A 27,110-nucleotide genomic window follows, 5' to 3' on the forward strand; every position below is an offset into this window, starting at 1 on the left:
TTTAAGTTTGTTGATTTGTTTTACTGTTGTTTTCAGTTACATGTGATTAGACAGGTAGCTAAAACACTACCGGGTTCAAAACGATCATCACTTCTTGGGAAGCAATAAACAAAAAAAACTAACATTCGAGTGCTCAGCATAATGTAACAAAAATATGGCAGTAGTTGGTACATTTCTCAACAAGGCACCAACGGTATCAATATTTGATTTTTGTCCCTGCTTCTGTATGAAGTTGCCTGAATAATTAAATCTATGTCTGTACCAGCGCTCTCTAATTCCTGCCTCACACGTAAAGGGCAGCAGGGAACTTTAATGAGGCTCAGAAGTGCCATTCCTTTGTTTCACTGGACAGTGAAGGAGTGACAATGACTGCCGAACAGGGAGGTGATTAAAGGAAGTGTTTAAGATGAGGGGCATAGGTATTCATACTGACAAAGTAAAAAAACACAAGTATATTGTCATTGTTCACAGATAAGACAGTCCCACAGTCACACAGGGGCAGAGTGGAGACGCAGAATGGCTGATATCATCTGTTAGTCCACGTATTTTGACCTGATGCCTTCCTGTTGTGCTCACGCTGTCCACACTTCAGTGCAGGTGAGCGTTGAGGTCGTACTTCCCGCAGAATTTGTCCGTGAAGGGGATGCAGGTGAGCAACTCGCACCAGTCACACTTGATTGGGTAGACATAGAAGAGCACCACGAGGCCCGAGAAGAGCCCGACAAACACCAACAGGAAGACGATGATCTGACAGCGTTTGCGGTACATGTCCATGCGGCCGAAACTGATGTAGGGTAAGAAGGCGAAGGACAGGAAGAAGCCAGAGATAAAGCCACAAATGTGGGCGAAATTGTCGATCCAGGGCAACAGCCCAAAGGCAAAGAGGAAGAGCACCACACACAGCAGCTTGGTGAAGGCCCTCCAGGGCTGAGCCAGGATCTGCCAGCTCTGAAACAACTCCACGAACAGGCAGGCCAGGATCCCAAACTGAGAGCCGGCTGGGCCCACCTGACACAAAGACAGCAGAGAGAGGGGCGTGAGCTTACAAACACATGTTCACAAACATTTATAACGTGATTTAAAATCTCTGTGCATTATATGGTGTTCCTAGTGAACTTGATGAGCTCCCAAGCGGGGATTCTGACACATAATATGACTCATAAATGCACTGATATTTCGTGGTGATCACCTCTGCTCGATAGGGCAAAAAGATGGCTGAAGCTAAGTTGCCAGTGATGCCACTGAGAATGTAAATGATTGAGATGCGCAGCCAGCCCGCCAGCTTCTCCAGGTCCCTCAGGATGGTCATCTGGAAAGCCACCGACACCAGGCAGTGAAGGATCCTGGGAGGACGGAAATGGACAAAGTCTTAATGTATGTGCAATGTGACATGCGTGTGTGTGTGTGTAATAAAAGCTGCACGTGTTGGGAAGGTCATTCCTCTGTGTAGAGAAGGCAAACCCCTCAGCAGACCGATGACTTTGCACATCAACAAAATCGGTCTCTATCTCATTGAAGCTTAATGAGTTTGTGTAGCAAGGGCACTTTGTTTAATTACCCAGGAGACGGATAAAAGACAGCATGAAGATGAAGCACTGCTCCTCTTTAGAGTGAGGTCAGCTCTTTGTGCTGACTGACTGACAGGTCTGAACTACATCAAAGGGTTGTGGCCGGTCTTAAATATACAGTGCATAACTGCAATTAATTCATCACTACATAGTTAATGTATGCGTGACAGTACAGTACAGTGAACGCAGCTGCAGCTATAAGTGAATAAATAAGATGATTCACTTTATTCATCTTATATTAAACATAGTTAACAAGCAACAACTTCCTCTGTGCTACTGTATGCCTTTTCTTCTGATGTTGTTTGCCCCTCTTTTACATATTTGCTGAATGTTTTTTCTTGCATTTTTTAGTTGGGAGTATGAATAAACCAAGAGCTACAGACAGCCAGAGTCAATTTTCTTGTACGCGCCAAAGATATTTGGCTAATAAACCCCTGTGCTGATTCTGATCTTTTAATCATCCTTTCCTCACCGCTGGGTGCAAACACAGTCCTTGAAAACACTGATCTAGTATATCAGGCTGAGACAAAGCTGGCCTTTAGGTCTTTTTAAAATCACGTTTTGACTGATTTTAGCTGCTAAATTGCGCCTCTGGTTACCGAGATTAGCTTTTATTTTTACTACTTGGTAGAAAGTGATTTACATATTTATGGTTTTTCTTTTTTTTTTTTATACTATTCATGTTTGAAACTAATAAATACCTGCATAAAAAAACAAACCCTCTCTGAATACAACTTTCAATAGTACAATCAAACATCCCCTCTCCTCCTCGCCAGGCAAATCTTAGGATCATGGAAAGTAGTTGTGTGTATCCTGACAGCTCCTGACTCACCCAGCATGCAGGAAAAGTGAGAGCCAGAGCCTGTAAAACTGATCTGGGATCTCGGGGTTGAGGAAAGGCAACAGTCCACACACATCGTCCATGCAGTGCACCTGAAGAAGGACATAGCACAGCATATTAAGTCATGACCCCAAGTCATACACATACTATGAATGTGACGAACACACATGACTAAACAGCTGTTCTCCTTTCGTTCCTTTAATAATGTAAAATAAGGAGAACGTCACTTACTTGAGAGCAGAGAGTCGCCTCCTCATGAAAGTAGCCGTTCATGAAGTCACAATATTCCCGGGATGTGATTTCACACCTTGAGGAAAACAAGAAGCAATTATTAAATAAGTAGCTAGTCATACATCATGTTAATATTCCAGGATGAATGTTTGTCACAGGTTCATTAGCTCTCCTCACCTCCCTTTGGTTCCAATGCAGCAGGGTCGGCCTGTGATGGTACAGTCTATATGAGGCAGGTTGGTGTGGTTCCCTGTGTCGTACCTGGTACAAATCTGCCACAGCAGGTTTTCTTTGTTAGTTTTTTGTAGCAGTGATTGAAGGTCAGTGCCAAAATGTGTTATCACTCCCAGATTCATCCAAAAGAAAAGAAAAATCACGTGTTGAGGTCTAAACAAAAAACAGGAGATTGCCTGTTTTGGTGGATTTTTGCCATTTCATAACATATCCCAGAGTACCAGCAGTATCCACTCTGGAGAGAAAACCACATGCTTCTATTTCAGTGCTTTTTTTGGTTTTGTAAATGTTTTTAGGACACGTAGATTGTGAAGAAAAGGCAAGACACTAGGACAGTTCATTTCTGTTGTTTTTCATTTGTATGTGATTGTTTTTTGTCTTTTATATCCATAAATAAAATTAATCTTTCATCATGGTCAGATCATATGTGCGTGATATAACTTTTCAAACAACCTCATCTATAATTGTATTTATGCCTTAATACCAGACAGGCTTTAACTGTACTTACTGGCCACTTGCTGATGTCATCAGACCATTCATGAGGTGTTACTGAGGCAGGCTCTAGGCATATCCTGTAATGAGAAAAATCATATGCACACATTATGTTTACCAACCAGCATCTGTGAATGTATACTGTGCAATGAAACTACTACTGTATCTTACCTGGGATCCTGATGGCACACAGAGCCATACTGTCTGTCTTTACCATTTAACTGGGGTGTGCTGGAATGACTCGGCCACTTTACCCACACAGCTAGAGTACTCTAGAAATATAAACCCACGAAAAAAACAAGTTAGAAAGTCCCACTTTGTCTCTCTGGAGTTGAATTATAAAAAGGTCAAGGAACACAAATAAGAAGTGGGTTTGTTTACAGACCGAGCATTGCTCCTCTGAGGTTTGGACGCAGCCAGAACGGTCGTTACGCACACAGCAGGCGGAGTTGCGTTCGATCGCTCTCTTGTCCCTGATGAGATCATGCACCTGTTTGTCCTGCCGCATGCACGGAGAGTATTTGGCCCCCAAGTGGATCAGAGCTTCCTAAAGATGCATAGATAAAAAGGAAAAACATCTCAAAATGTAGTATTTATTCACACATGGTTATTGCTTGAGTTCTTTATCTTCTACCAAGAGTAAGAGTGCTCACCGAACCCGGCCCGATCCAAAAGTTCTCCTGCTGCACAAACTTGACATTTTCGTATACACCTTTGTTTCTTAAAACCTAAAATCAGAAGACATCCAAATGACAATCAATACGAGTTGTAATGAGATGAAAACATTGTGAAAGTGTATTAACAAATCAAACACAACTGAGTCTATACTCACAGAATCAACTGTCTCGTGCTGGGAAAATCCCACAGGTGCAATACCATAGATGCAAACAGCCAGGATAGTGATGAGCAAATGGACAACAGTGATCCAGTATGTAAAAAAAGGCCTAGAGGAAATAAAAAGTGTATTAAAAAACATTTAGACCGTTATCAACTGAGGGAAGCAGCGAGAAAGCGCTCATTAGTCAGATCTGTGAAGAGGTGCAGTACCTGTGGTCGTCCATGTCCTCTATCTGCCTCTTGACGTAGCTGTCAATGCGCTTGCGGTAGGTGCGGTTTGTGAGCTTCCCTACCATGCCCAATCCATAAGGCCTTTTCTCTCGGGCAAAAAGCTTCTTGACAGGTAAAACGATGCGTTGGCCACGCCGCTGTCCTGTAACACTCACCACCTCCTGTCGCAAGGGCACCTTTGGTGGTCCTGGTGTTCCTTCTTTGGCTTTACGCCACCCTCGCTCCAGGGGTCTGGAAAAAGTTAACAGAGGAGGCGACACGTGATTATTTTTAAAGGCATTATCTGGCTATACCACCAACCAGGCCAATCATATATATTATTGTCAGATTAGCTTTTTGTTCAGCTCCATTGATGACTAATCGTTACGTTACGTTTACTCATCCTTACCTTATACATTTGAGCTGTGCAAATCCCTAAATTCTCCATCTATCCATGGTGCTTTATTAGATCTTACTGTAAACGTTCTTAATCAGCCCACAGAGGGAAACCGTTCAGTAAATAACTTGAGGGTTTTTTCCACCTCATTTAATGCCAACACGTGTTCCACTCAATACTCTCTAAAATCCTTTGCACAAGATGTTCTGATCTCTTATACACGACTTTATGCTTAGCGTTGATGAGTTACAGTGAAAACTGTTCTCCAGTAACATGGATCGGGTTAATCATTATTTAATGTTGGCATCAGCACAACATTACAGCAACGTACAGCATGAGATGACTTCTCTCCAGCTCCGTCTTATCTAGGGCGCTGCCTGTCAGCTCCGTCTCATCGTTCTTGCTGCTGGGCTCGTCCTCCGTCATGCCCGCCTCAGACGGCGACTCAAACACCTCGTCTGCGTACGTGGACAACTCCTCCTGCATCAGAATATCCTAGAAAGAACATTGTGGAAAGACAATAGTGAGTAGAGGTGCAACAAAAGGTAATCCCATGGTTTTCTTTTAAAAATAAGAATTATTATTCAATTATAAATAAACGGCAACATAACAACATTGTTGTTTTTCTGTCTTACTCTGGCAAAGAAAGATGTGTCCAGTTCATCAGGAAAGTCCAGCAGGTCCTCCTCCATGAAGCTGGCGGGGGTGAAGCTGCGTCTTTGGGCCCGTCTTAGAGTGTTATCCCGTATTGAGCGCCCCTGACACACACACACACACACACACACACACACACACACACACACACACACACACACACACACACACACACACACACACACACACACACACACACACACACACACACACACACACACACACACACACACACACACACACACACACACACACACACACACACACACACACACACACACACACACACACACACACACACACACACACACACACACACACACACACACACACACACACACACACACACACACACACTTTCCCGTTGATTTGTTGTATACATTTTATTTTGCAAGCATTGCACAATTATGGCACTGAATCTTATCGTATAGCAAACTTATCAAGGAGTCAAAGATCCTTGACGTTCTCAGATTTAAAAACAGGTTGTGTGAAAAAACCTCAGGAAGGTTAATTTGTTTAGTATTACTCTATTTGTAATTAATGTTGCTCTGGTTTCTGGTCTATCTTTCTAAATAATGGTGTCTTTTAAGCCTATTTGGGCTGCGCACGTTATTAATGCATGACACGATAATAATGATCTCAGCCCGCTGTCTCACCTTGACCAGCGCTGCTGCGGCCCTGAAGCTCATCTTTGCCACAGACTCCCTCTTACGTCGACGAGGCAGCCGGTTGAGACCTGAGCGGGAGCTGGTGAAGGAGCAAAGCGAGGCGGCTCCAGGGGTGATGGGGGTCTGAGGCACGCTGTAGCCATCCACCTCCTCCACCATACGGAAAGCTCGTCCTCGCGCCAACGGGTCCACAATCTGGTGACCAATGGGTTCAACAAGTGGTAGTTAAATAGGATCACTTTAACACAAGAGACAGGCTCAGAGTAAGGGGATGTTTTGTCATAATGCACATGTGTGCCAAGTTGATATATTGAAGAACATCCGTCAATAATTTGTTAAATATTGTCCACATATTTTCATAAAAACATATGAACAGCATCAAGCAAAGCAACCCATATATTCCTTTACCTTTTGCATGCCATATTGTGAGGAGGGGACATAGAGAGGAGGCGGGGTCTCCGTGCTGGTTAAGGAGATGTTGTCCTGGCTGGGCAGATCCATCTCTCGGATCACCTGCGGCTTCAGCTTTCCATAGCGCAGGCTGCAGTGGCGAAGGCTTTTCCTCTGCCATTTCTGGGTAGCGTCGCCGTCTTTACTGACCCCAAACCAGTCCGCTGTTCCCCTAACACAACAAACACTCACCTTTCAGCTTTGGGTCACCAAACTAACACACATGCTTCATTTCTCACAGAGAGATTAAAAGTTATCTGGCCTGGTGAAACTTGAGATGTAGAGATGATACTCTTGAGAGCCCTGTGTATGGAGTAATGGGTCGGATGTGTGCAAGTAATAGGCACAGTCCAGGCACACCAGGCTAGCCAGGTACACACACACCCACACAAACACACACACACACACACACGCACGCACGCACACACTTAATGCATGGTGGACTCTACATGTTCAAAGAAAGAGAGCAAGAGAGGGATGTACTGGATTCTAATGCTGTTAAAAAATCCAATTCATTCAGATTTTCCTAATCTTAACTGACACAAGCAGACACCAAATCCAATTAACATTGAACGGAGGATTTTTCTGAGGTTTTAATTGTGTCCTACTCCACTCCCATTCCACCAAACACTGATGAATATACATGCAATCAGGTTGCTGAAGTTGAAGCCTAATAAGAACCAGAGAAAACAATGTTACTGCACCCCGAGGGCAGGAAGTGGAAGTGGAAACATTCTTCAAAGGAAAGTTCAGGCAAGCTAGCTGTAATTACCAGCTGCAGAGTGAATGCTGCGTGAAGTTAACATCTATTTCTCATCGCTCCGCTTACTCTTTCTGTCAGTGAGAATAAGGTTTGCTGGTTTTCTTGGTCCCCTGCTCACAAAATATCAGTGACGAGATTGTACAGCTAATAATCTGGCATGTGTGGCATGCATCCTTTGTAGCAGTGGACATGTCCTCGCTAACCTTGGCTTCTATGAGTATGGTTGAACATTGTCATGGCCCAGACTCATCTAATCAGTGTCCACTAAAGAAGCCTTTAAACCTGGCGTGTCAGCCTTAAAGCGCTGGCTCACTAAGTACCGCTCAGAAGGAACAACATCCTGGGATAAATGCAGTTTGAATTAAGAGGAATTTGTTTTGGTTTCAGGTCGTCTTATGTCTTACTTAAAAATAAATCTTTATGACTCACAGCTGCAACAGCTGGTGACTGAGTGAAGAAGAAAAGGTCTTGTGACGTGTTAATGGAATAAAAACATTGGCATTGTAAGATAATCACACACACACAGTATACTCACTTATTTCCTCATAGTATATAAGTGAGAACACACACCTGATCCCTGACCCTAACACTCTTTGTGAGGGACTTCCTGCCGTACCTGAGCAGGGTTCTGGAGAGCGAATGGTGTTTCCTGATGCTGCGGCGAGCAGCCCTCTGCCCCTTAATGGGAACCGTGTTAATCCGCTCAAAGTGCACCCTTCTGCTGCTGTGACCAGGCAGATCAGTGCCGGAAGGTGGCGAGAAGGGACAGAAGGAAGGAGGAGGAAAAGAGAAAAGACAACAACAGGCAGTGAGAAGGAAAAGTGCAGCTGGACAGTGCTGAAGCCATCATGCAGAGAGAGCAAAGCAAACGGTTAGGTTAAGGCTTGATTTTCATTCAGATTAACAACATTAGGAAAGTTATTACCAGGCAGATAGAAACAGTCATGCAATTTGGAAAAAAAAGTAAGGAGAGCAGAAACACTAGTTAAATGGAAATGTTATTTGTTAAACATGCCGTGGGACACAGGCTGCTATCATCCTCCATTTAGCTCATGACGTTCATATAAGCATGTGCAGCTTATATTACACACTGTAGCATTTCATTCAATCATTTGCAAACAACTTCATATTCTAATCATAAAAGATGCTACAACACACTTATATAAAGAGGTTCATATAAATCCAGTGTATTGCTATCTGCGTTTACCTCTTTATGGTCTGAGTGATGGATGACTGGCGTTGTAAGACAGGCCGCCGGGTGTCAAAGAGGTCGCGGGGTGGGGACTGGAGGTGGGAGGTCTCCACTGGCATGCTGATACTGCGCAGGAAGCCCTGCCTCTTCACGGGCTACACAGGAAAAGGACCCAAAGGAAAAGTGTGAATACAAGTCATGACAAAAATGACAAGAAACGAGAATGGGATTCAGCGAGAAAGAACACCTGAACAAAAGTGGGAGGCTCGTCTAGTGACATCTGAGCCGTGGGAATGTCCAGTCTGAGCCAGGGAGGTTTCTTCCTCTGCAGGCTGCTGGTGCTCTCCCGCCGTGGTTCAGCCATGTTCTCTGTCCCACCCCAGGCCTGCCAGCTACACAAACAGGGAAGGAGAAGATGAGGTTATTATGAGTCTCAATGAATTGCAGTTTAAGGGTAATGTTTGCAGTTATAAACACGATGGTGACAAGGAGTTGGTGCTGCAGAATTGTTTCACAAGAGGGTGCTAAGGCCCCTTTTTTAATTCAAGCATGGGCGTTCACATATTTCTGTTCATTAGATAGTAAAGGGGAAACCACTGAGAACAGCCCAGAGCTGTTTACCCCTTCCCCAAAACATTTCACTGAGCCATTTAAAAAAAGAAGAAGCAATAAATGTGCTGTGCTGGGGAGTGCGGAAGTTTGCAGTCTTAAAAATAATCCCTTAATTCTAAAGTTAAAATCAAATGTAATCCCTCTTTGTGGTAAAAGTTGCTCTGCATCCAGAAGATCCATCAGAGACTAATGACTATGTATTCATTCCCACAACAAAGTCTGTGGAGGTAAACCTCACCCTCAGACAGTGTGTAGCTGCAGCCGTGTTATCACCAGGCTCTCATTTTATTGTCCCACCATCTAACCTCACTTCTCTGGGCCTGGTGGTTCATTTCCTGTCATTTACTTTATTCCCACAGAAAACGGCTCCTTTACCCCTTAAAAAAAGAAACAGTCATCATTTGCACTTCATTGGATCGAGCAGTATCCCACAGAAATGTGTGTACAGTTGCTTTAATTATTGATTAAAGCAATCTTTCATTTCGCAGACATGAGGAATGTACAAATCCGCCTTTCCGCAAAGCACAAATGTGTAAACTTATGAAAGAGGGTGTCTCCTCAGCTAGGAGGTCGTTACAAAACCAAATGAATGTAAAGAATCCCTTTCCTATGCTTCAATTACTTCTGTTTCACAAGATGGCATCGTCACACTTGACGTCTCATCAGGGGCTTTGAGCTTTGAGCAGGTCACGTCCTCACTTTGCTCGTTACAGATTCAGTTCCTAGAAAAAAGTCCACAGCTCCAAGTAACCACATCTGTTTCCCATTGCCATTTTAACGCACCACAGGCTTCTGTTTTAGCCCAAGTGATGATGGGAAGTGTTGTCAGTGGATCTCAGCAGAGACGGAAGGAAAACCTCAGACCGAGGTCTGAGGGGTCATCACCGATGTGTTAATATTTAAACACGGCCTAACTCTCGCTGACAGATATTTCTCAATCCACCAGTTTCCAAAAGGACACTGGTATAGCTACTATCTCATATGCTGACATGATGAGATGTTTATAACACAGCAGTGTGCATTGTTGTAGTGGGGTTTTGTCTGACCTCCAGTGACATTGTCTGTACTGTGAGATCAGATTAACAAGGCAGCCCGGACCTAGAGAGCGGTGGATAAGGTCAAAGTGACATATTTTGACACATTCTGCTTTACGCTGCTCTTCTTTTTTGTATTATTAAAGTAAGACTGCTGTGCCTGTAAATGCACCAAGAAGAAGACAGACTCATGGAGCTGCTACTAACATTAGGGACATGCAAATCCAGTAACCAGCTTATGCACAACAGCCCTCTCTTACCCCAGGCTAGAACACCCGACATTTAATTACTTTCACCATTAGTTCAAAGTAACAGCGGGTTCCTGATATAGAGCAGATCAGTGAAGGGGGGCATCCGCTTCAGGAGTTGCAGATTGGAACAGACCGGGGCCAAACTGAAAGCAGACAGCGAGGGAACCTAATTTTCCTCCATGCTAAACATTGTTTGATTGCTTAAGCTTCGGCTCCTCCTGCTTTAACTCAGTTTGCCCGAGCTGCTGCGTTGATGTTGTTCTGCCTCCAGAGAATGACGGAAGGATGGGCGGAAGCAAACTGAACAACTCTCATTGTTCCTGCGCTGCGCTTCTCCTCCTGCTTTAAGATTTTTCCCTGCTTACTGTCTCCCACTCCTGTCGTCTGTGCATGCATATGTTCTCTGTGTGAGTGATTGCCATTTACAAGAAATTACAGCTTCAAACCCACACAGGCAGATCTCACACAGCAGCACATACCAAATACACTTCAACACAGCAACACTTGATGCACTAATGAAGCCATGCAGCTATTGTTATGGTTCTCCATTAGCCCACCCATAAGTGGGTTGTAAGAGCATTTGGTCACAGCCCAAGGTAAACCTCCAACGTTCGTCAGAGAGCCGAGCCAAGCGCTGTGGAAGTGCGTCTCCCTCTTTCTCTCTCGTCCTCCTCCAAAGTCAATATGGCAGCTGAACTGGCATGGGCCCGCGACTCGTGTCTCAGGAGGAGTTAAACTGGAACAGTTGGGCATTGCTCAGATGCAAGCGTGGCTATGACAGCCACTGACTCATCTCTCACTGTGAGGGAGCCATCAAAATGTCAACCATTCCCATCGAGTGATAATTAGAAATCACTGAACAGAGAAGGTAGGACTCAAGGCTAGTCCTCGTCAGATAAAGACAGCTCTTTATAGGCAGAGAGTCCTTCAGAGGGAGAGATACCCTTGGGGGAAGGAGAGTTGATTGAAGTTTGTGTTTGGCAATTATCCAGGCTGGAGGATTAGCCGTCCCTCGACAGCGCATGTTCATGGTCAAGTTTGACGGTTAAAGAAAATCAGTTGTAAAGGTAACAGCTTGCTGAGACAAGACCATCCTATTTAATTCATTCAACCTGACCAACTGCTGAGCAAAAGCAGCACAATGTCTTATCTCACTCTCAAGGTGATTGGGTTTCTTTCTGGTTGAGATGTCGTATGGCAACCATTTAAAGCGTGTAATAGTTTCCTACAGTGTTTACATTCCCAGCACTGATACCAGGCTCACATTCTTTAGACTGCAGTGATTTAATCTAGTTTCTCAACAAGATTTGTTTTTACTTCACGATTCACATCTAAAAGAGGGAAAACACCCACACCCATAACTTTGCACTGCGCCTCGCAAGAGATCGGCTTCCTGTCGCGTTTGCTCCTTGTGAGAAAATAACACTTCCTACTCAATTATGAGACCCATGACAACCCTTCGTGGATTGTTTTATATTCTGGGCCTGACATTGCTTCTTCAGGCCGCTTCTTTTCTCCATTAGGCAGGAGAAAACAGACAGGCGGACAAAACACAGAGGACAAAGCTGACGTCTCTCCAGGTGCAGGGACATCCAGCAGGCCATAATGACGGGGGTTGACAAGCATAACCAGCACTCTCTTTCTGTGTCTGGGGAGCTGCGATCTATTGTAAAACCTTCTGCATACAAACTCAAGCCCATTGGCGTTTTCCATGCCATCATTTAATATAATCACTCGGTAATGGTCTCCAGTCATACAGAGAAAGGCACTGGTTTATGACAACAGCTGCCACAGGTGAGGCTTAAAGTTAAACACAAGAATGGCTCAGTGGATGGAGCTTTTAAGTGCCACCTTAAAGCAAGAAAAAAAAGAGCTACGTGAGGGTGGGGGCCGTGCTACTGCTTCATTTTGGGCTTGTTCATTGTACACAACATAACTAGTTTCCTCCGACCGCTCTTGCACTTCAAATATGTGCAGAGGCTTGGAAGAGAGCATTGCCCTCCTGTTTCAGATTCATCATGAATAAAACAGTAATCTGGCCATGGCCTCTTTTGTGTTGGATCAGTCTGCAAACGTCTTATTTCTTTCTTTTTGGTGCCTTGATTGATAGTACAGCATGAGATTATAAAAGGGGGAGAGCGAGGGGGTGACATGCAGCAGAGGGCAACGGGTGCGATTCGACCCGCTCTACCAGGTGAGCTATCGGGGCGCCCTCGTATGCCTTATTTAAAATCTTCAGACCCTACTCACTATTGTACATGAAGAGAAATGATGGACACGGAGCTTTTTACACTGAACACGTCTACAAAGTGCACATGGCTCTACCGTATCACATGTTTTAGAATAATGATTATTTCTAAAAAGTCTTTGTACATTCTTCAAATCTTCTCTTTACAGGGCCATTTCCAATCTCAGTGCATGCCATACCCACATTCCTCAAGATCTCTGGCTGAGGCTGAACCAAGCTGAAATGGCAGAGAAGGAAACCACATGAAGCCTAACCATTATGGACAGGAGCTGGCTGGTTTCCGGGTACTGCGTGTACTTTACTGCTATGCGCTACTCTACAGGAGGCAGGCTGGCTGCAGCTACACTGAGGGTGGCTGACTGACAGAGTTGTGTCACTGACGTTGACACAGCCTCACGTGGCTGTCCAAGTAGAGCCCTGCTGACTCCCAACAGGGATTATAAAGTCAGGGTGGACAGTATACAGGAGGAATTGTTGCCTAGCATGCACAGGCAGGCGCCATGATAGATGACCTCATTAATCTGGGTAGTGAGAAGTCCGGATACCTCATTCTTGAGAGCTGCAGCGCTTCCTGGCCCCAGGCCTTCGTTCCTCCTTTCCCTCTTTCATCATGTTGCTTTTGCTTCTTTGTCCACTAAAGGTCAACTTTTTGACCACTGTGGCTCAAATGATTATTGTAGTGTTGCCTAAACATTTAGCTAGCACGCTTTTTAATATGTTGCTACAATTTTGTGTAATGTGGGCTGGTGCTAGATTGATTATCAGATTACAGTTTTACTGACAACCCAATGGAACAAACAGGTTATGATTGGTTTCCCCCAGGCTTTAACAGTTAGTCATTCACTATAAATGCTCCTACTATCCATTGTTTATGTTTCACTCCATGCTGGAGGCAAGGTTTGACACTGGAAACAATGGAGGGAAACTCTGCTATTCAGACAGTCACTCTCCCTGTTAGTCTCTCTCTCTCATATAACTTGAAACATTCTTAGGAAAGCCTCTTCTCAATATAAGAAGACATACAAAGCAAATCAGACATGTTCTCAAATGAAATACCATCGACATCGGACACATTCTGCCATTGTGAAATCAAGCTAAATATACAGGAGCTGTAGTTCCCTTAAATGGTATTTCATAATGGTGAGCATGACCACGTAGTCATTCTAGTGGGTGACTATTAGTGTCATGTGGGGAACTATATGAAAAAGCAACAGATCTGGCAATCCCCCCCCCCAACAGACAATCTAAACACAAATCATCTGCACTTATTAACACTACAGGCTCGTGTCTCGTGTAGTTTCTACAGGCATCTGAGGCCCATCTGCGCATTAATTGCATAAGTACGCTTTTGATCTTTATATAGCACATGAATTAAGAAGCTGACAAAACTACAAAGCTACTGATATTTCAATTTGGGTGAGGAGAACAGGAACCGAGACATTCAAATAAAGGTGTTAAACTGTAGAGCAGACATTAATGCCAGGTGACAGAACCAGTTGTGAAACTTGATTTGGATAAAGAGTTACATCTATATAAGTAATAAGAGCATGTCTCTAATGTGTCTCTCTTCACTTCTGGCTGCTCTTGGCAACTATAAAAACCGTGTGACTTTAACATGGCTTCCACACACACACATAGCTCCTCAACAAAAATAAAATTGAGCTGTCCACACAGTCTAGGCTTAAAGCCTCTCTATCTTTCTTTCTGTCCAAAGAAAACACACAGCAAAGCAGCCGCAGGCAAAAGAGTGATGTGCAACCGAGTACCAGTAAAGCTGCCGTCATCTGAATTGACCCGAGTGACATGTGACAGGTTGCCACACCAAACCGGCACTTACAACATTAAAAAACACAGAGAGAGAGAGAGAGACAGCAGAAATATCCGTCGCAGCTGACCCTTAGATCAAGTGTCACAGCTAGCTATCTGAGGGGCAGGCATGGTAGGCGGGCGGGGCTGCTGTGACTGGCAAGGTGGGTGTTTGAGGGTGGACATGGCTGAAATGCCCAGCCAAAAAGGGTGGAGCAGCTCAGGCCTTTTCCCCCGTGTTTTCCACAGATCTTGGGCTCAGGCCGTCGGCACACGGTGGGATTTTACAAGGAAGACTTAACCTTTTAGTCTCACTGGTGTCAGTGTGGAGCGACAGGTTTGTATCGGGTCCATTGCCAGGCTCCCTCACTGTCATAACAGTGTTTACTAAATGACAGGATCGAGTGCCAGAGATATGAATAGCTCATGAAAGTATAAATGGCCTCCTAACAGCGGGCTGTGTGCATGCGGTGTATTTATAGAGTCCGACTGCAAATGTACGTCTGGATGAAACGGACCAACATGAAAAACATCCTGCTCCAGATTTCTAGGCAGCGGGCGCTTTTCTGTCAAAGAAACACGACTACACCTCTCACAAGATGTGCACCACAATTAGTTTTATGGAACGGGATGCGTTCGTTTATCTCTGTGCACGGAATAACCGCCACCGGTAGCCATATCTGTATTCGCCATCGCACAGCCTGCACAGCTGCCCGTCTTCCTCCACAAAGCTTTATATATTGCCACACGAATGAAGGTCCTATAAAATTGCGCTTGGTTACTTTATCAGCACAAGACCCAGCCTTTCTACGCCAAGTAATATCCTGCACAGGAAATCAATCTGAAGTAGAGGTGAGATGTGTCAAGAGCACACAGGAACCAAGGTATACAATTACTTTAGTGCGTTTATAATCAGAATATCAGCCGGCTGAATATCAGCTCTATCAGTTTTTGCTGTACAGGTGAAATTGTGTTACATGTGCAGCTAATTCAGCACGTGAATTATTTAGTCAGTCTGCACAGGTGAATTATTTAGTACATACTTGCTACTGGAGCTGCTGTGCACATGGCCGAGGCCCCTGAGCTTACAGAACCTCTGTTCGCAGGATGTTCACGGACCTGTTTCGGCTCACAACAGATAGTAAAGACCCGTCTTCACTTCAGTGGAAAAACAAAGCTCACTTAGTTAATCTGTGTCATGTCTCAGTCCAAAACTGTGATTGTGTCTCTAATCTGGAGGAGGGAAAAAACCTCCCTCTGTGTGGGCTATATATACACACCTCACAGGCCAAGACAACTAAATACAGTTTTATACATAACAGGGGAGTTGTGTGAATACTCCACCTCAGTGAGATCAGGTAACACCCTGTTGAACCAGCCCACAGTGAAACGGCCTTCACCACTTTTTGATAAGCAGTTAGTTTCAAGCTGGGACTCCAGCTGCCAGACCTGAAACCTCTTTGTTTGCCATAGAAGCTTATCTTCAACTTACTGTATCTCCAGCTGTACTGTACCCTACAAGGAAGCTTGGGGCCTACCACAGAGTGGAAACAATCCAGCAGCTCCTGAAACCTACTGTACAACTCCACACGGAGCTAAAGAGAGTATGTGCGTGACAGTTAATGAAATTCAACAAGACTGTGGTACTCCGGAGGACCTGACCTCATCTCAGAGGCTGACAGACTGTAGTAGATGTTTAAAACCAACGGCTACAGTGTCCGAATAAAGAAATATGGCTCTGCAATGAACACACATGTCCAATGTATGAAACTATAGTTTATTCTGTGCACAGGGTTCAGAGGGATGAGAAGCAATTAGATTAAGCTTAGATTCGGTTTGCATATTACATGCAATGAATGATAATAATGAAATTAATATAATTTGATTCAAAAAGACTGAATGCCTTTTTCCAAAGCACGGAAATGATTTCATTTACATATTTAGTTTCCAAATTAGACGAGGGCTGTCCAACCCGACTAGACATGTAAATGTCAAAGATCTCCATTTGCACTACACGCCATAATCAGGAGATCAAGAACATGAACATCAGACTTCCTGACAAGGTTGTAGAGTATGTTTCAGCCCTTGATGTGCCCTGCTTTGACATCTTGTGTATGGCTAACTAAGGGAAGTGAGACATCTTTCTTGCAGCGCCCAGTCCTCCCAAAAGTGTCCTGAGAGTACAAACAATCACTCCATTGTCTACGGGAGGTTTGACATTCTCTCTTTAAGTGAGTAAGAGGAGAATCTCAGAAACAGTGTGCCCTAACAACATGTGATCCCCATCTAAATAGTTTCCAGCATGATATCAGCCTGAATCACGCCTACAAAAGGCTGCATTGTATGGCCTGATGTGGATTGGCCTGAACAAGGGTCATTGTGCAACAGGATCGCTGTCAAAAAAAAAAGCAAGAGCAGCAGGCTGAAGTTTTCATTCTTCCATCAATGGAAATGTTGCACTAAGCAAATTCCCAGCTGAGATAATTACTCAGGATGAGGCGCAAAGAGAGTAAACTCCAATATTAGCAGAGACGTTGTATTGGCGTGTACGGTTAAAGGAGCTGTATCCAAGTTAAGCATCATGTCGTGAAAACAAAGCACACAGTGTCATAATACTATCACAACCTTTTGGTTTATCTTTGTGATCTAATCAATCAACAGGATTAAAAATACTTCACAAAGGAGAGCCATCAGCTCTGTCATCTCACATCCTCCGTGAGAGACCACCAGCATGGAGGCAGGTCAGGTTACTGCTTATTTTATGGAGGAGTGCAGAGAAAGGAAGGAAGTGCAGAGCAGGGGGGGGGGGGGGGGGGGGGGAGGTGCAAATGAAGGCAGGAAACACAGTGCAGCGCATTCTCCGTGTCCGGTCCGCACAACCGCGGAAACAACATACACTTGCTCACATGCACAGGAACACATCCAGACCGCACATGTAAACATACACGACCCATCCCTGTCCGTGGTGAAGCATACGTCCCCGTGTGCAGAAAGAATAGTTTGAGGGCACGCTCGAGACCGGCCGGCCGCCCACGCAGCCAGAGTGATCTCAGTGTAGTGTGACATTGAAGCCCACGCGTCCATTGGAGAGAGCAGATGAAGTGTGGCCTGTAGCACCGGCACAATGGGAATGATCCATATGAGCATGGATTCAAGCAAAAGGAGAGAAAGGAGGCTGTGTAGTCTTTCATAACACAGAGCTCGCCAAAGTCAACCCTTAAGTTGGAGCTTAAAGAGGTCTCCAAAGGCTATAAGGAATGATTGGTTAAAGTGAATTCTTATTACATTAAATCAAACCGTTAAAAATGTAGCTTTTCAAAGACTTAAGTAAGTAAGTCACGATGACGAAGGACTTTAGAGGCTAATAAAATGCCTAATTTAATTTTCCCAAACACACTCAATCCACTTTTAACTCTTCATTCTTTGGGATTAGAGGATTAAAATGCAGTTTCTTGGGAGAAGAAGTAGTAAATAACAATAAACTAGAGACTTTAAGATTTGTTTTCTTCACAGAAATGGGTAACAGAGGACCAAGCAAGTTGGAAGAACTCCTCTTCAAAGTCTTTCTTTTTCTAGTTTACAGCAGCTGTTGACATTTCACGTCCAAAATCGCTGCTTAATCTGTCTAAAAGCTAAAGTGAACCTGTATCAACAAGAGAGGAGAAACACCCATATGAAGGGAGAGACGTAGGTGGAACACATCATGCGTTCATAAATACACATTACCTATACCATGGCATGGAAAACAAAAGCATTAAGGACAACTTACATTCACTAGTCGTGAACAGGATATCAATCATTCAATGTAAGATAAAATATTATAATGTGACAAATGTATTATTTTAGGCATGAATCAACCTGGACTGTATTAGGGATTTGATTCAAAGCTTCTATAAATTATTTTCATAGACCCTCATAGCAAGGTCTAATGAAGGATTTTACGCCTTCAATCTTTCAAACATTTCATCACTAAAGTACTAAAATTAATTTTCCTTGAAAGACTTGCAGACCTGTTACAGAGTACAGATTATTGACTGCATTGATTTTCCCCACTGGAGGCTGTGAATAGATGTAAACATGTGGGCGAGCGAGCATGTGCACAGTCAAGTGAAGGACGAGGAATATCAATGGATCCTTCTGCACCAACACACATTTAATGTCACATATCATTGTCACATTGAGCAACGGTGCAGACTTTGATTCTGTCACAGGTAGGAGAATGTTAATGTGGAGAGGAGAGGAAACCACACACACACCACACACCACACACACACACACACACACACACACACACACACACACACTAATCTCTTTAATCTGATACACAGTCAAATATGCAGATGAAAGAGAAGCAGGAGAGGCAGAGAGGCGTCATTAAAATGAATTACACGCACAAAGTTTGTCTGATTGGGAATGAGTTATGGAAGATGAAGTGGTTTGCCCCACAGATAGATAACTGCTTATTCCCAGCTACAGTTCGTGCTCTAGTTCCCAGCGCTGCATGTGGTGGGAAGAGCACACAAATCAATCACATCGACTGCAACGATGGTGCTTGAATTCAGCCAATAGTTACATTGAATGCACTAATTCATGTAAGCAGCAAACATTTTTTACAACTTATTCTCATTTTTTATTTAAAAAACCTGAATATTTTAGAGTCAAAAAGGTGAAATAATTTCTGTTCAGTATAATTTCACTTCTTTTAGAGATCCCCTCTGATATAGGCTACTAAGAGGACGTGAGGGTGCTCTCAGGGGAACAGCGGTCTCCCAGTTGGGATCAGGAAGATGTGAAAGCGAGGATGATCGGGGAGGAAGGAGGAAGAATGAAGCCATGCAGCTGGACCAAGAGATCAGTGGAAAACTCCCGACAAAAGCACAGGAAAAATGGGAAGGCTGGGGCAGGTCCTCTGGGACAGTCACAAGTCCCAGTGAGGGGGAGGACTCCTCTATTCTGAGTTAACTGAAGAATACACACTCTTTCTCTGGAGATAAAGTCAGTTCCCACCCCAAGTCATGGAGGACTTCTCATGGTTTTAACAGCGAACAAACATTGTCACGCAGGAGCGACAAACTATCAGGAAATGTTTTTGAGGAGACAGAATGTCTAATTCAGACAAGATGAGAGAAGTGAAACAAAAAGAACGTTGTGGGAATACAAACCCTCACAGCCTCCAGGAATAAATGACTTTCGATTTGCATTACTGTTCGTGTTTGTTTTTTGCCGAGTTATGAGTGAATATGCTTCACCACGTATTAGTCTTCCAGCGTGATGCCTTCACTATAACTGGGCGTGATCAACTGGGCACCATAAATGAGAGGCTTTACATCATTTTCCCTGGCACGCGGCGTTACAAGCTCTGTCAACTGGCAAATGGAAGGGAAAGTTGGCACGGCTGTGAAGAGAAACAGAGGCAGTATAAAAGGAAAGTTGAGAGTTTCAGGATCAGGTACGTGTTCAAATATGCCAGAGGCTGCTGGCTTGATTCCACGTCAACCCGTCTGACTGACAAAGAATAGTACAACTGAATAATAAAATAGGACTTAAGTGGGCATACTTTGGTAACCTCTCAGAATTTTGTATTTCAACACTTCAAATTCAGTCAATAAAAAAAAAAGGGCATTTAAACCGACCAAGATCCACCTCTTCCGAAAAGTCACAGAGGAATCCAACACACACCCTCATTTCTGGGAAGTCTACTGAGTGAATTTGGCGCATGGTATGTGATGTTGGTGGGACCGTTGAAGCTGTCCAGATATAACTGTGTGTGTGTGCAGCTCCATTCAGGGAACAGTCAACTTGAGTTTAGCTGTCTGGTACACAATGAGGATTCACAGCCTCTGGGTATGACGACCGACTGTGCCAAAGATAGAGGGGAGGAGGGCTATCCTATTTAAAACTGCACCCTCATCGCTGCTGTAACAGTAACAGTGCTGGGATACTGTATCAGTCAGGACGTTCCTTGAGCTGGTCCTCTGGCCTGACAATGATCTGAGAAAAAGTAAACAGATACGACGCAGTGCTGTCAGTACAGCTTTTAGGGCCTGAGCTGCGTGCATGGCACTATAGTCTCCGGTGTGGATTAGCAACACACACACAGTATTTGAAGCTTTTAATGACAACACACCAAAAACATATTTTGAAAAAAAAAAAGTAGCCTTGTAATTCATGCAGGACAACCTCTTCAACGGGACAGTCAAAAACCAAAAGTAAAAACAACAGTCATCTGCACATAACTAAGTGCTTTTCTAACACCGCACATATCTTTCACAAGTTAACAAGTTGTACTACTGCTATTTAACTTTGTGCGAGTTTTGAAACCAATCCCTCTGTCAAGGGTTTTCCCTCAGGTAAGACACACAATTGCAACATATTTGTGTCTCGAGGCACAAGGTAAAGAAAGATATTTATTGGGTTATCTGCGAACACGCCCTCAGAGAGCTCTTCAAGCTTAAAGAGGAAGATCAAAGTTCAAGGAGCCATTGCTGCTTGTCTAAAAGCACCAACCTTCTGGGACAAACTCCCACAGCCCTGAAAATGAGTGTTATCCTGAGGTTAACCAGCCTCAGACACCGTGTCAGAGAGAATACAAGCTACAGGAACAAAAACACCCTGCAACTACCCACCCCAAATTAGATGTTTTTCCTCTCTGCTACAGCCTAATGTTGGCTCGAACCAAATAACTGTGAAAACACTGTAACCTGTATTTTCAATTTAGTCACACCTCCCACTTTTCTCCAAACCGGTGCATCAAAGGTTTTCTAGTAAATTGTGTGAATGCGGGTTCATGTATGGCTTTATGACAGAGGAGGTGCTGACTGAGAGGAGAGAAGGGTGGCATGCTGTCAGGCGGACTGGAGGCTCAGAGGTAGACCTGAAATAGCCTTGCTGCTGCATTACAGCATTACATCACAACGGACTTCACCGTCATGACTGCCGCTGCATCATGCCACCGCCAAGATGTCATAGGATGCAACAAATGTGAGTCACCTGGGGGAAGCAGGCAGGCAAACAAGCAGCTATAAGGATGATGATCTGTACGAGCAACAAACACGTCCTGTATAATTATAACCAATGCACCACAACCGATACACGTCCCCCCCCCCCCCCCCCCCTCTTATAACAAGGCAGAATGTATCCTGACAGACACAACTCGGTTTACGTTTTTTCCACAAATACCACAATATTTGACATGCGAGAAAAATCACTGTTCCTGCTCCTGACAACTTCATCAAAACTGTAACCACATCAAAGACAAAACCGGTACGAGCCGAGACAGTACCAGCGAGACGAGATCAAACACTGCCTGTGGGCTCTCTCACCATCAATCCCCTGTATAAAAAACGAACAACGTACCTGACACGCTTTTTAAGCTAATGTCTGTTAGAGCTCAGTTGTGGGAACAGTTGTAACCAATATATTTAGCAGGAAAGCGTGTGTATTGTCTCCAAAGTAGCAGAACAAGTTGGTTAACATGTTTGACCTCTCCAGAAACTGCTGCCGTGCCCCACATTCACAAATCAACCCAGGAGACAATCTTCACCGCAGCAGGTTTCACACAAAGCCATGACAGAGAAATGTATAATTCATTTCATCAAGTCATCAACACAACACATTGACAGGGAGTAGGTCAACCACCACAGTCTTAAGAGTGAGTGGACAAGCACTGTTTGAACCCACAGAAATGTATTTTTAAGTCAAAACCCCAAAGTTTCCAAATACACCACTAAATATCTTGAGCTGAATTTTTGCAAAAGAAGTAAAAAGAATAAGACACAAAACTTCTCCTTCGGTGCGATTGTGCAGACATGAAAGAAACAAACATGGTTTCTTGTATTTTGATAACTGTTTCAAAGTAATAATACTTTAGACTAAGAGTTGGGAGTACTATAATAAGCAGATAGAACATTTACACAATAGAATATTAAGTGATGTTTGGACAGAGCAAGGCGCTCCTTAACATATATTGTTATACCGTGTGGATGTTGAAGAAAGATGCTGAAGGGAACTTTATGGGGGGAATCAGCATCCTGTCGAGGATTGACAGAATGTGAACATGTAAAATGCTTTTATGAAAAACATTTAATACATGGTCGGAGCAACTTTCTACCTGGTCAGCAACCAAATGCAAACTTCAGGTCGCCTGGAAAACAGGATTAACAAGTGATTCTCGATTCACGATGCAGATGTGTTTGTTGGAGAAACAGCCTGAGGTTACTTGGAGAAGCATGTGCTCTGCACACATGGGACTGTTCAGCCCAGTGACGCTCACTTCTCAGAGCGAGCGCCGTCCAGACACTGAAGAAAATGACCAACAATCACAGAATACACCCAAGTATCGGGAACAAGCAGCTTCTTCCAGGAAACCTATCGCTGCTTTGTAGCGCAGTGTCATCTCATCAGCAGAGCATCTACTGAGGAAGAGCAATCTGCACTTAACAACTGTGTCCTGCTTGTGATTCTGTCAGAAATCAAACACTTTCTGATTCATCAGGATGTGAACCTATAAGAGAGAGAGTTCCAACGTTGTTTTATTAAGAAGGACCAAACATTCAGGAGACAGGGGCCCATACTGGACGACCACCCGTCCTAAAGATACAGATATCTTCTTCTAAAATAAACATACAATTATGGGTTCATGACCACCGGAAAGCTAACGATTGCAATACTTTTAGACCAAAATAAATAAATATGCACCCTGACCTACCCAGCATACACTCAGAAGTCTGCTGTTGCTCAACTGATAGCGAGTACAACATTAAAACTTCCGGGTATGTAAAGAAGTGTCTACCCTTATATTTACAAACATTAAAAGAGAAAATAACATTTTCTAACGCTTTCTTTTATAGGTACACATGTGAGAAAAATGTGTTCAAATGGAAAGGGGTGAGGTCAGAAAGTGATTGATTCCTGCAGGGACTTGGCGCAGACGCATCATCTTGAAGCGATTAGGTCACATATGAGAACCATCACCGTAGTGATGCATACTTTGAGAGGTTTGGAAATAAATATCTATAGAGGAATGTCAATGAATGAAGGTTGATAACATAATCGCCGAGCGTAAAATCACGCTCTGTAGCTCTTTTGAAGGCAACACCATGAAGCAGTTGTACAGGATTGTGCACTTGGCAGGACTGACAGACAGACAGATACCGCGCCATGAGTCATGCAGGCATGACTACAGTGTGGCCCTCTCAGCACCCCCCTGAAAAACTCACATACCAGCCAGTCAACACAGACCAGCCTGGATGGTCCACCTGCCTCAGCTGAGCTACTCCCAGCTCCCTCCAAGTATCACGTACCCAAATGCACCCACATAAACACACATTGGGAATACTCTCTCTGGAGTCCAGTTGGAGCAGATAAAGAGGATGTAGCCTTGACTGCCACTATCACACACCAGAGCCCTGCTTTATCGGTGTGATTACATCACCCAGAGCCGTGATCCCCTCCCTCCGTGTGATAAGGTTTCAGGAACACTGGGCACACAAACCGGGCCATGTGCTCCCATGTCCTGTCTGCCAAAATAACTCAGCAGTTTCTAATACAGTACGTCTATGGTTTCACTTCAGTCTGCCCAGGTATTGTAGGACATTGGAGAGCGTAACCTTTCCGATGTCAACAAGTTTGCGGTTTGTTAATATTTGAGCTGCCGTCGGTGCAGCTTTCAACCTCTGATGAGTCAAATCCAGACGTTAAAGGTGGCCCCTCCAAGCGAATGATTTTGTGGAATTTGTGCCCTTTTGAGACTGTCTGCCATGAGTCACTTTGAGTCACCGTGTGTTAGCGCCTCATGAAAGCTACAATTTGAAAGAAAAGAAAGATCTAAGAAAGAAATAATACTTTCAGGTTCAAAGGGTTCGAGTGCAGGGAGATGATATGAGAACGACACGAGAACCACATGCTGTGTGCGGCTCTTCTCATCTTCATCGTGAATTATGTAACATTTCTATGCAGCCAGCCATCTATATTACAGCAAAGCAAATGTGTGGGGCTGCTATTTGTTGCTTCACTGAAACATACACAAACAGTCATGATCGAGGAAGATGATGGTGATGCTGATAATGAAGGTGGAAGAGGAGGGAGCAGTGGGAGGAAGAGGAGGAGGAGGAGTGAGTTCGTGGTGTGACTTTTTTGCATGATGTGTTGCATGATTACACAATAATTTAGTCATTAAGGTTCATTCCTTAGGACAACATTGCAATTAAGCCGAGCCATCTTCCATCCGCCTCGGCCATATGAGATAATGTTGCCTGAAATCAGAACATCAAGCCTTTGGCTCAGAAGTAATCTCTCCTGAAAGTTTAAGCTTAAAAAAGAAGAAGAAAGGAAGTAATTTAGCTCATCAGCCTGTGGCTCATTTTGGACCTGAGGTTCATTTCACACCTTATTAATTCCACTTAAACATCTCTTCCATGTGTAAGGTATTTAAAACGTTTTTAAAAAAGGTGATTGGGCCTAAAGGTAGACCCAATTATACCACATGAGCACTTTAAATAGCCTATAAACTCCACTACAAGCAGCGCAAATGGCACAGCACCCTGTAACCTGAACGATGCTCTGCCTACTATGTCCAGCCTGTATGCGAAGGATTCCCATGTCGACCAATAATTCAATATAAACTCGTGTATCCTCCTCGATCACGACGCGTGAGCGCTTCCTCCGGCTGCTGCCTTCCGTATGGGCGACCACAGGAGACAGGCATGAAATAATGACACAACTTACCCTTATAACAAGCAGCTCAGACGATCTCCAGCAGTGAAAAAGAAAATCCGGTTTCACAGATTTGCTTTTTCTCCCAGGCAAGCAGATGAGATGATTTGTCACATCATCCTGATAGAGGCGCAGGAATAAACACGCTTCTTCTTTTCTCCACCTCGCAGATGTTTTTAAGCCAAGCCCGGTGCCGGGGAATTAAATCAGGTCACTCTTGATCACAGCAGCAGCGGCGGCAGTCCGGGGAGCTGTGGCCGAAATGTAGCTGCCGTCCGGTTCTCTGCTTCCCACCTACGGACAGAGCATTCCCACACTGCTCCATGAATCGACCCGGGGTAAGTTTTCTTCTGCCGGTTGTAGCCTAATTCAGTTTGGCAGACAGGCAGCCCCGCCCTGGACTGAGGACGGTCTGTGGAGAAGGCGAGCCGTCAACATCACCAGCCAATCGGTGTGTACACAGGGAGGCGCTGCTTCTCCCGGGGACGGCGGTGACTAAGCGATATCCTCAGCCAGAGAGGGGTCCGGGGACTGAAACCGGGGGTAACTCTCTCCATATACAGGGATTCAATCTCCGTGGACGCCTGCTTAAATGAAATGTCAACTTGTAAATCATTTCACAATGTTTTATAATAATAATAATAATAATTTCATATTCATTTCGGGAGCTGCAGTGGGAGGAAGGGGGTGAGGGTGAACACAATTCAGTGCACAGTGTCATTTTGTGTGGGTTACTGACAATAACATGTCTGACATGCAGCTGATTTTGCTTCCTGGAGGTTCAGAGGTTATCATGATCAAATCACTACTACTTAACCAATTAGATCAGAGGACTGTAATAACATCCCTGGATATGTCAAATTACTTGTAATAAATTAAATGTGCTTTCCTCAGCATGGGTCATCACCGCAAACCTTTTATCTACACCACTATGGATTGTATTACCTATCTTTATGGCCTATCAATGAGCAATCAGCATGCTGTAACAACTACATAAAGGCAGATTCTTTAAACATAAAAAGGTTTCATGCCATGACAATGAAAGCAAAAAGAAGGAGGTTCATTCCTATTTACAGAATAGCAGCAGAATTAGTTTCATTATATTTTAGTTGCTATTCTTATTTATTTATTTCCTCTCATTCTAATTATTAGTATTTATTGAAACACTAGACTTTAGTATGCCACCCTGCATTTCACTGCACATATTGCATGAGCAACAAAGCAACGAACCCTTGGGATGGACTTTTCCAGAACCAGGAGGAACTAGAGGTACGTTCAGAGCCTAGACAATATAAAACAATAAGGCATTCATTCATTCATTCATTCATTCAAGTGTTTGCACTCCAATAATTGTCCATTAAATGACTGACCTGCACAGCCTTATTCATTTGACAGTCAGCGCTGTAAACAAAGACCAAATCTAGAATAAAATACTGACTTAATCCACAAGCGAGCACATACTGCACAGGAAAAACTAACTTCTCTCGACTCATTTGATGTTAGGCCCTATGCATCACATTCAGCACACTTGAAGGCGTCAGCAGAGCTTTGCGATGTGACAGTCCTCCTTCTCCCCTCATCAAATATGTTTATTCTTTTTTCACATTGAAATATTTTCGGGTTTTCTGCCCCTATTTTCTGTTTTAGTCAAACCATGCGGCGTTGCCGCATGACACGATGATAATGATGATGACATCACATGATATCAATGAACCTTGTGCTCCCAAGACTCAGTGAATTACACAGTCCTGCTTATTACTGAGCTAATGAAGAAACTGGTTGTCTTTTATCTATTACATAAATCTCACACTTTTCCTTAAATCAATGAGCATACTACACCAGCGTCATATGAGTCTGGGGTTTGGGTCTGCTGACGTTAATATGCCCGACTGAGGCCTATTAAATTAAG

The 27,110-nt window shown here is 43.9% G+C and overlaps 1 protein-coding gene across 5 annotated transcripts; it reads right to left on the reverse strand.

The window, feature by feature from the left end:
- On the reverse strand, nucleotides 1-25,604 carry rhbdf1a (rhomboid 5 homolog 1a (Drosophila)). Of its 5 annotated transcripts, none has more exons than XM_029438278.1 (19): nucleotides 25,214-25,604; nucleotides 8,785-8,929; nucleotides 8,553-8,692; nucleotides 7,962-8,066; nucleotides 6,541-6,754; nucleotides 6,121-6,327; nucleotides 5,446-5,568; nucleotides 5,142-5,305; nucleotides 4,414-4,665; nucleotides 4,199-4,310; nucleotides 4,020-4,094; nucleotides 3,752-3,913; nucleotides 3,538-3,638; nucleotides 3,383-3,446; nucleotides 2,818-2,912; nucleotides 2,641-2,716; nucleotides 2,401-2,501; nucleotides 1,190-1,343; nucleotides 1-1,008 (listed from the first exon to the last, which is right to left on the reverse strand). In XM_029438278.1, the coding sequence occupies exons 2-19, from the start codon at nucleotides 8,899-8,901 to the stop codon at nucleotides 589-591; spliced, it is 2,682 nt and encodes an 893-aa protein (XP_029294138.1). In that variant the 5' UTR covers nucleotides 8,902-8,929; nucleotides 25,214-25,604; the 3' UTR covers nucleotides 1-588. The 5 variants fall into 5 exon arrangements, with proteins under 5 accessions (XP_029294138.1, XP_029294137.1, XP_029294140.1 ...); XM_029438277.1 differs by having other exon boundaries at nucleotides 7,962-8,069; XM_029438280.1 differs by lacking the exon at nucleotides 7,962-8,066 and having other exon boundaries at nucleotides 25,214-25,603.
- Between the last annotated feature and the right edge of the window lie 1,506 nt (nucleotides 25,605-27,110).

The sequence above is a fragment of the Cottoperca gobio genome, chromosome 8, assembly GCF_900634415.1.
Source record: "Cottoperca gobio chromosome 8, fCotGob3.1, whole genome shotgun sequence".
NCBI classification, from domain to species: domain Eukaryota; kingdom Metazoa; phylum Chordata; class Actinopteri; order Perciformes; family Bovichtidae; genus Cottoperca; species Cottoperca gobio.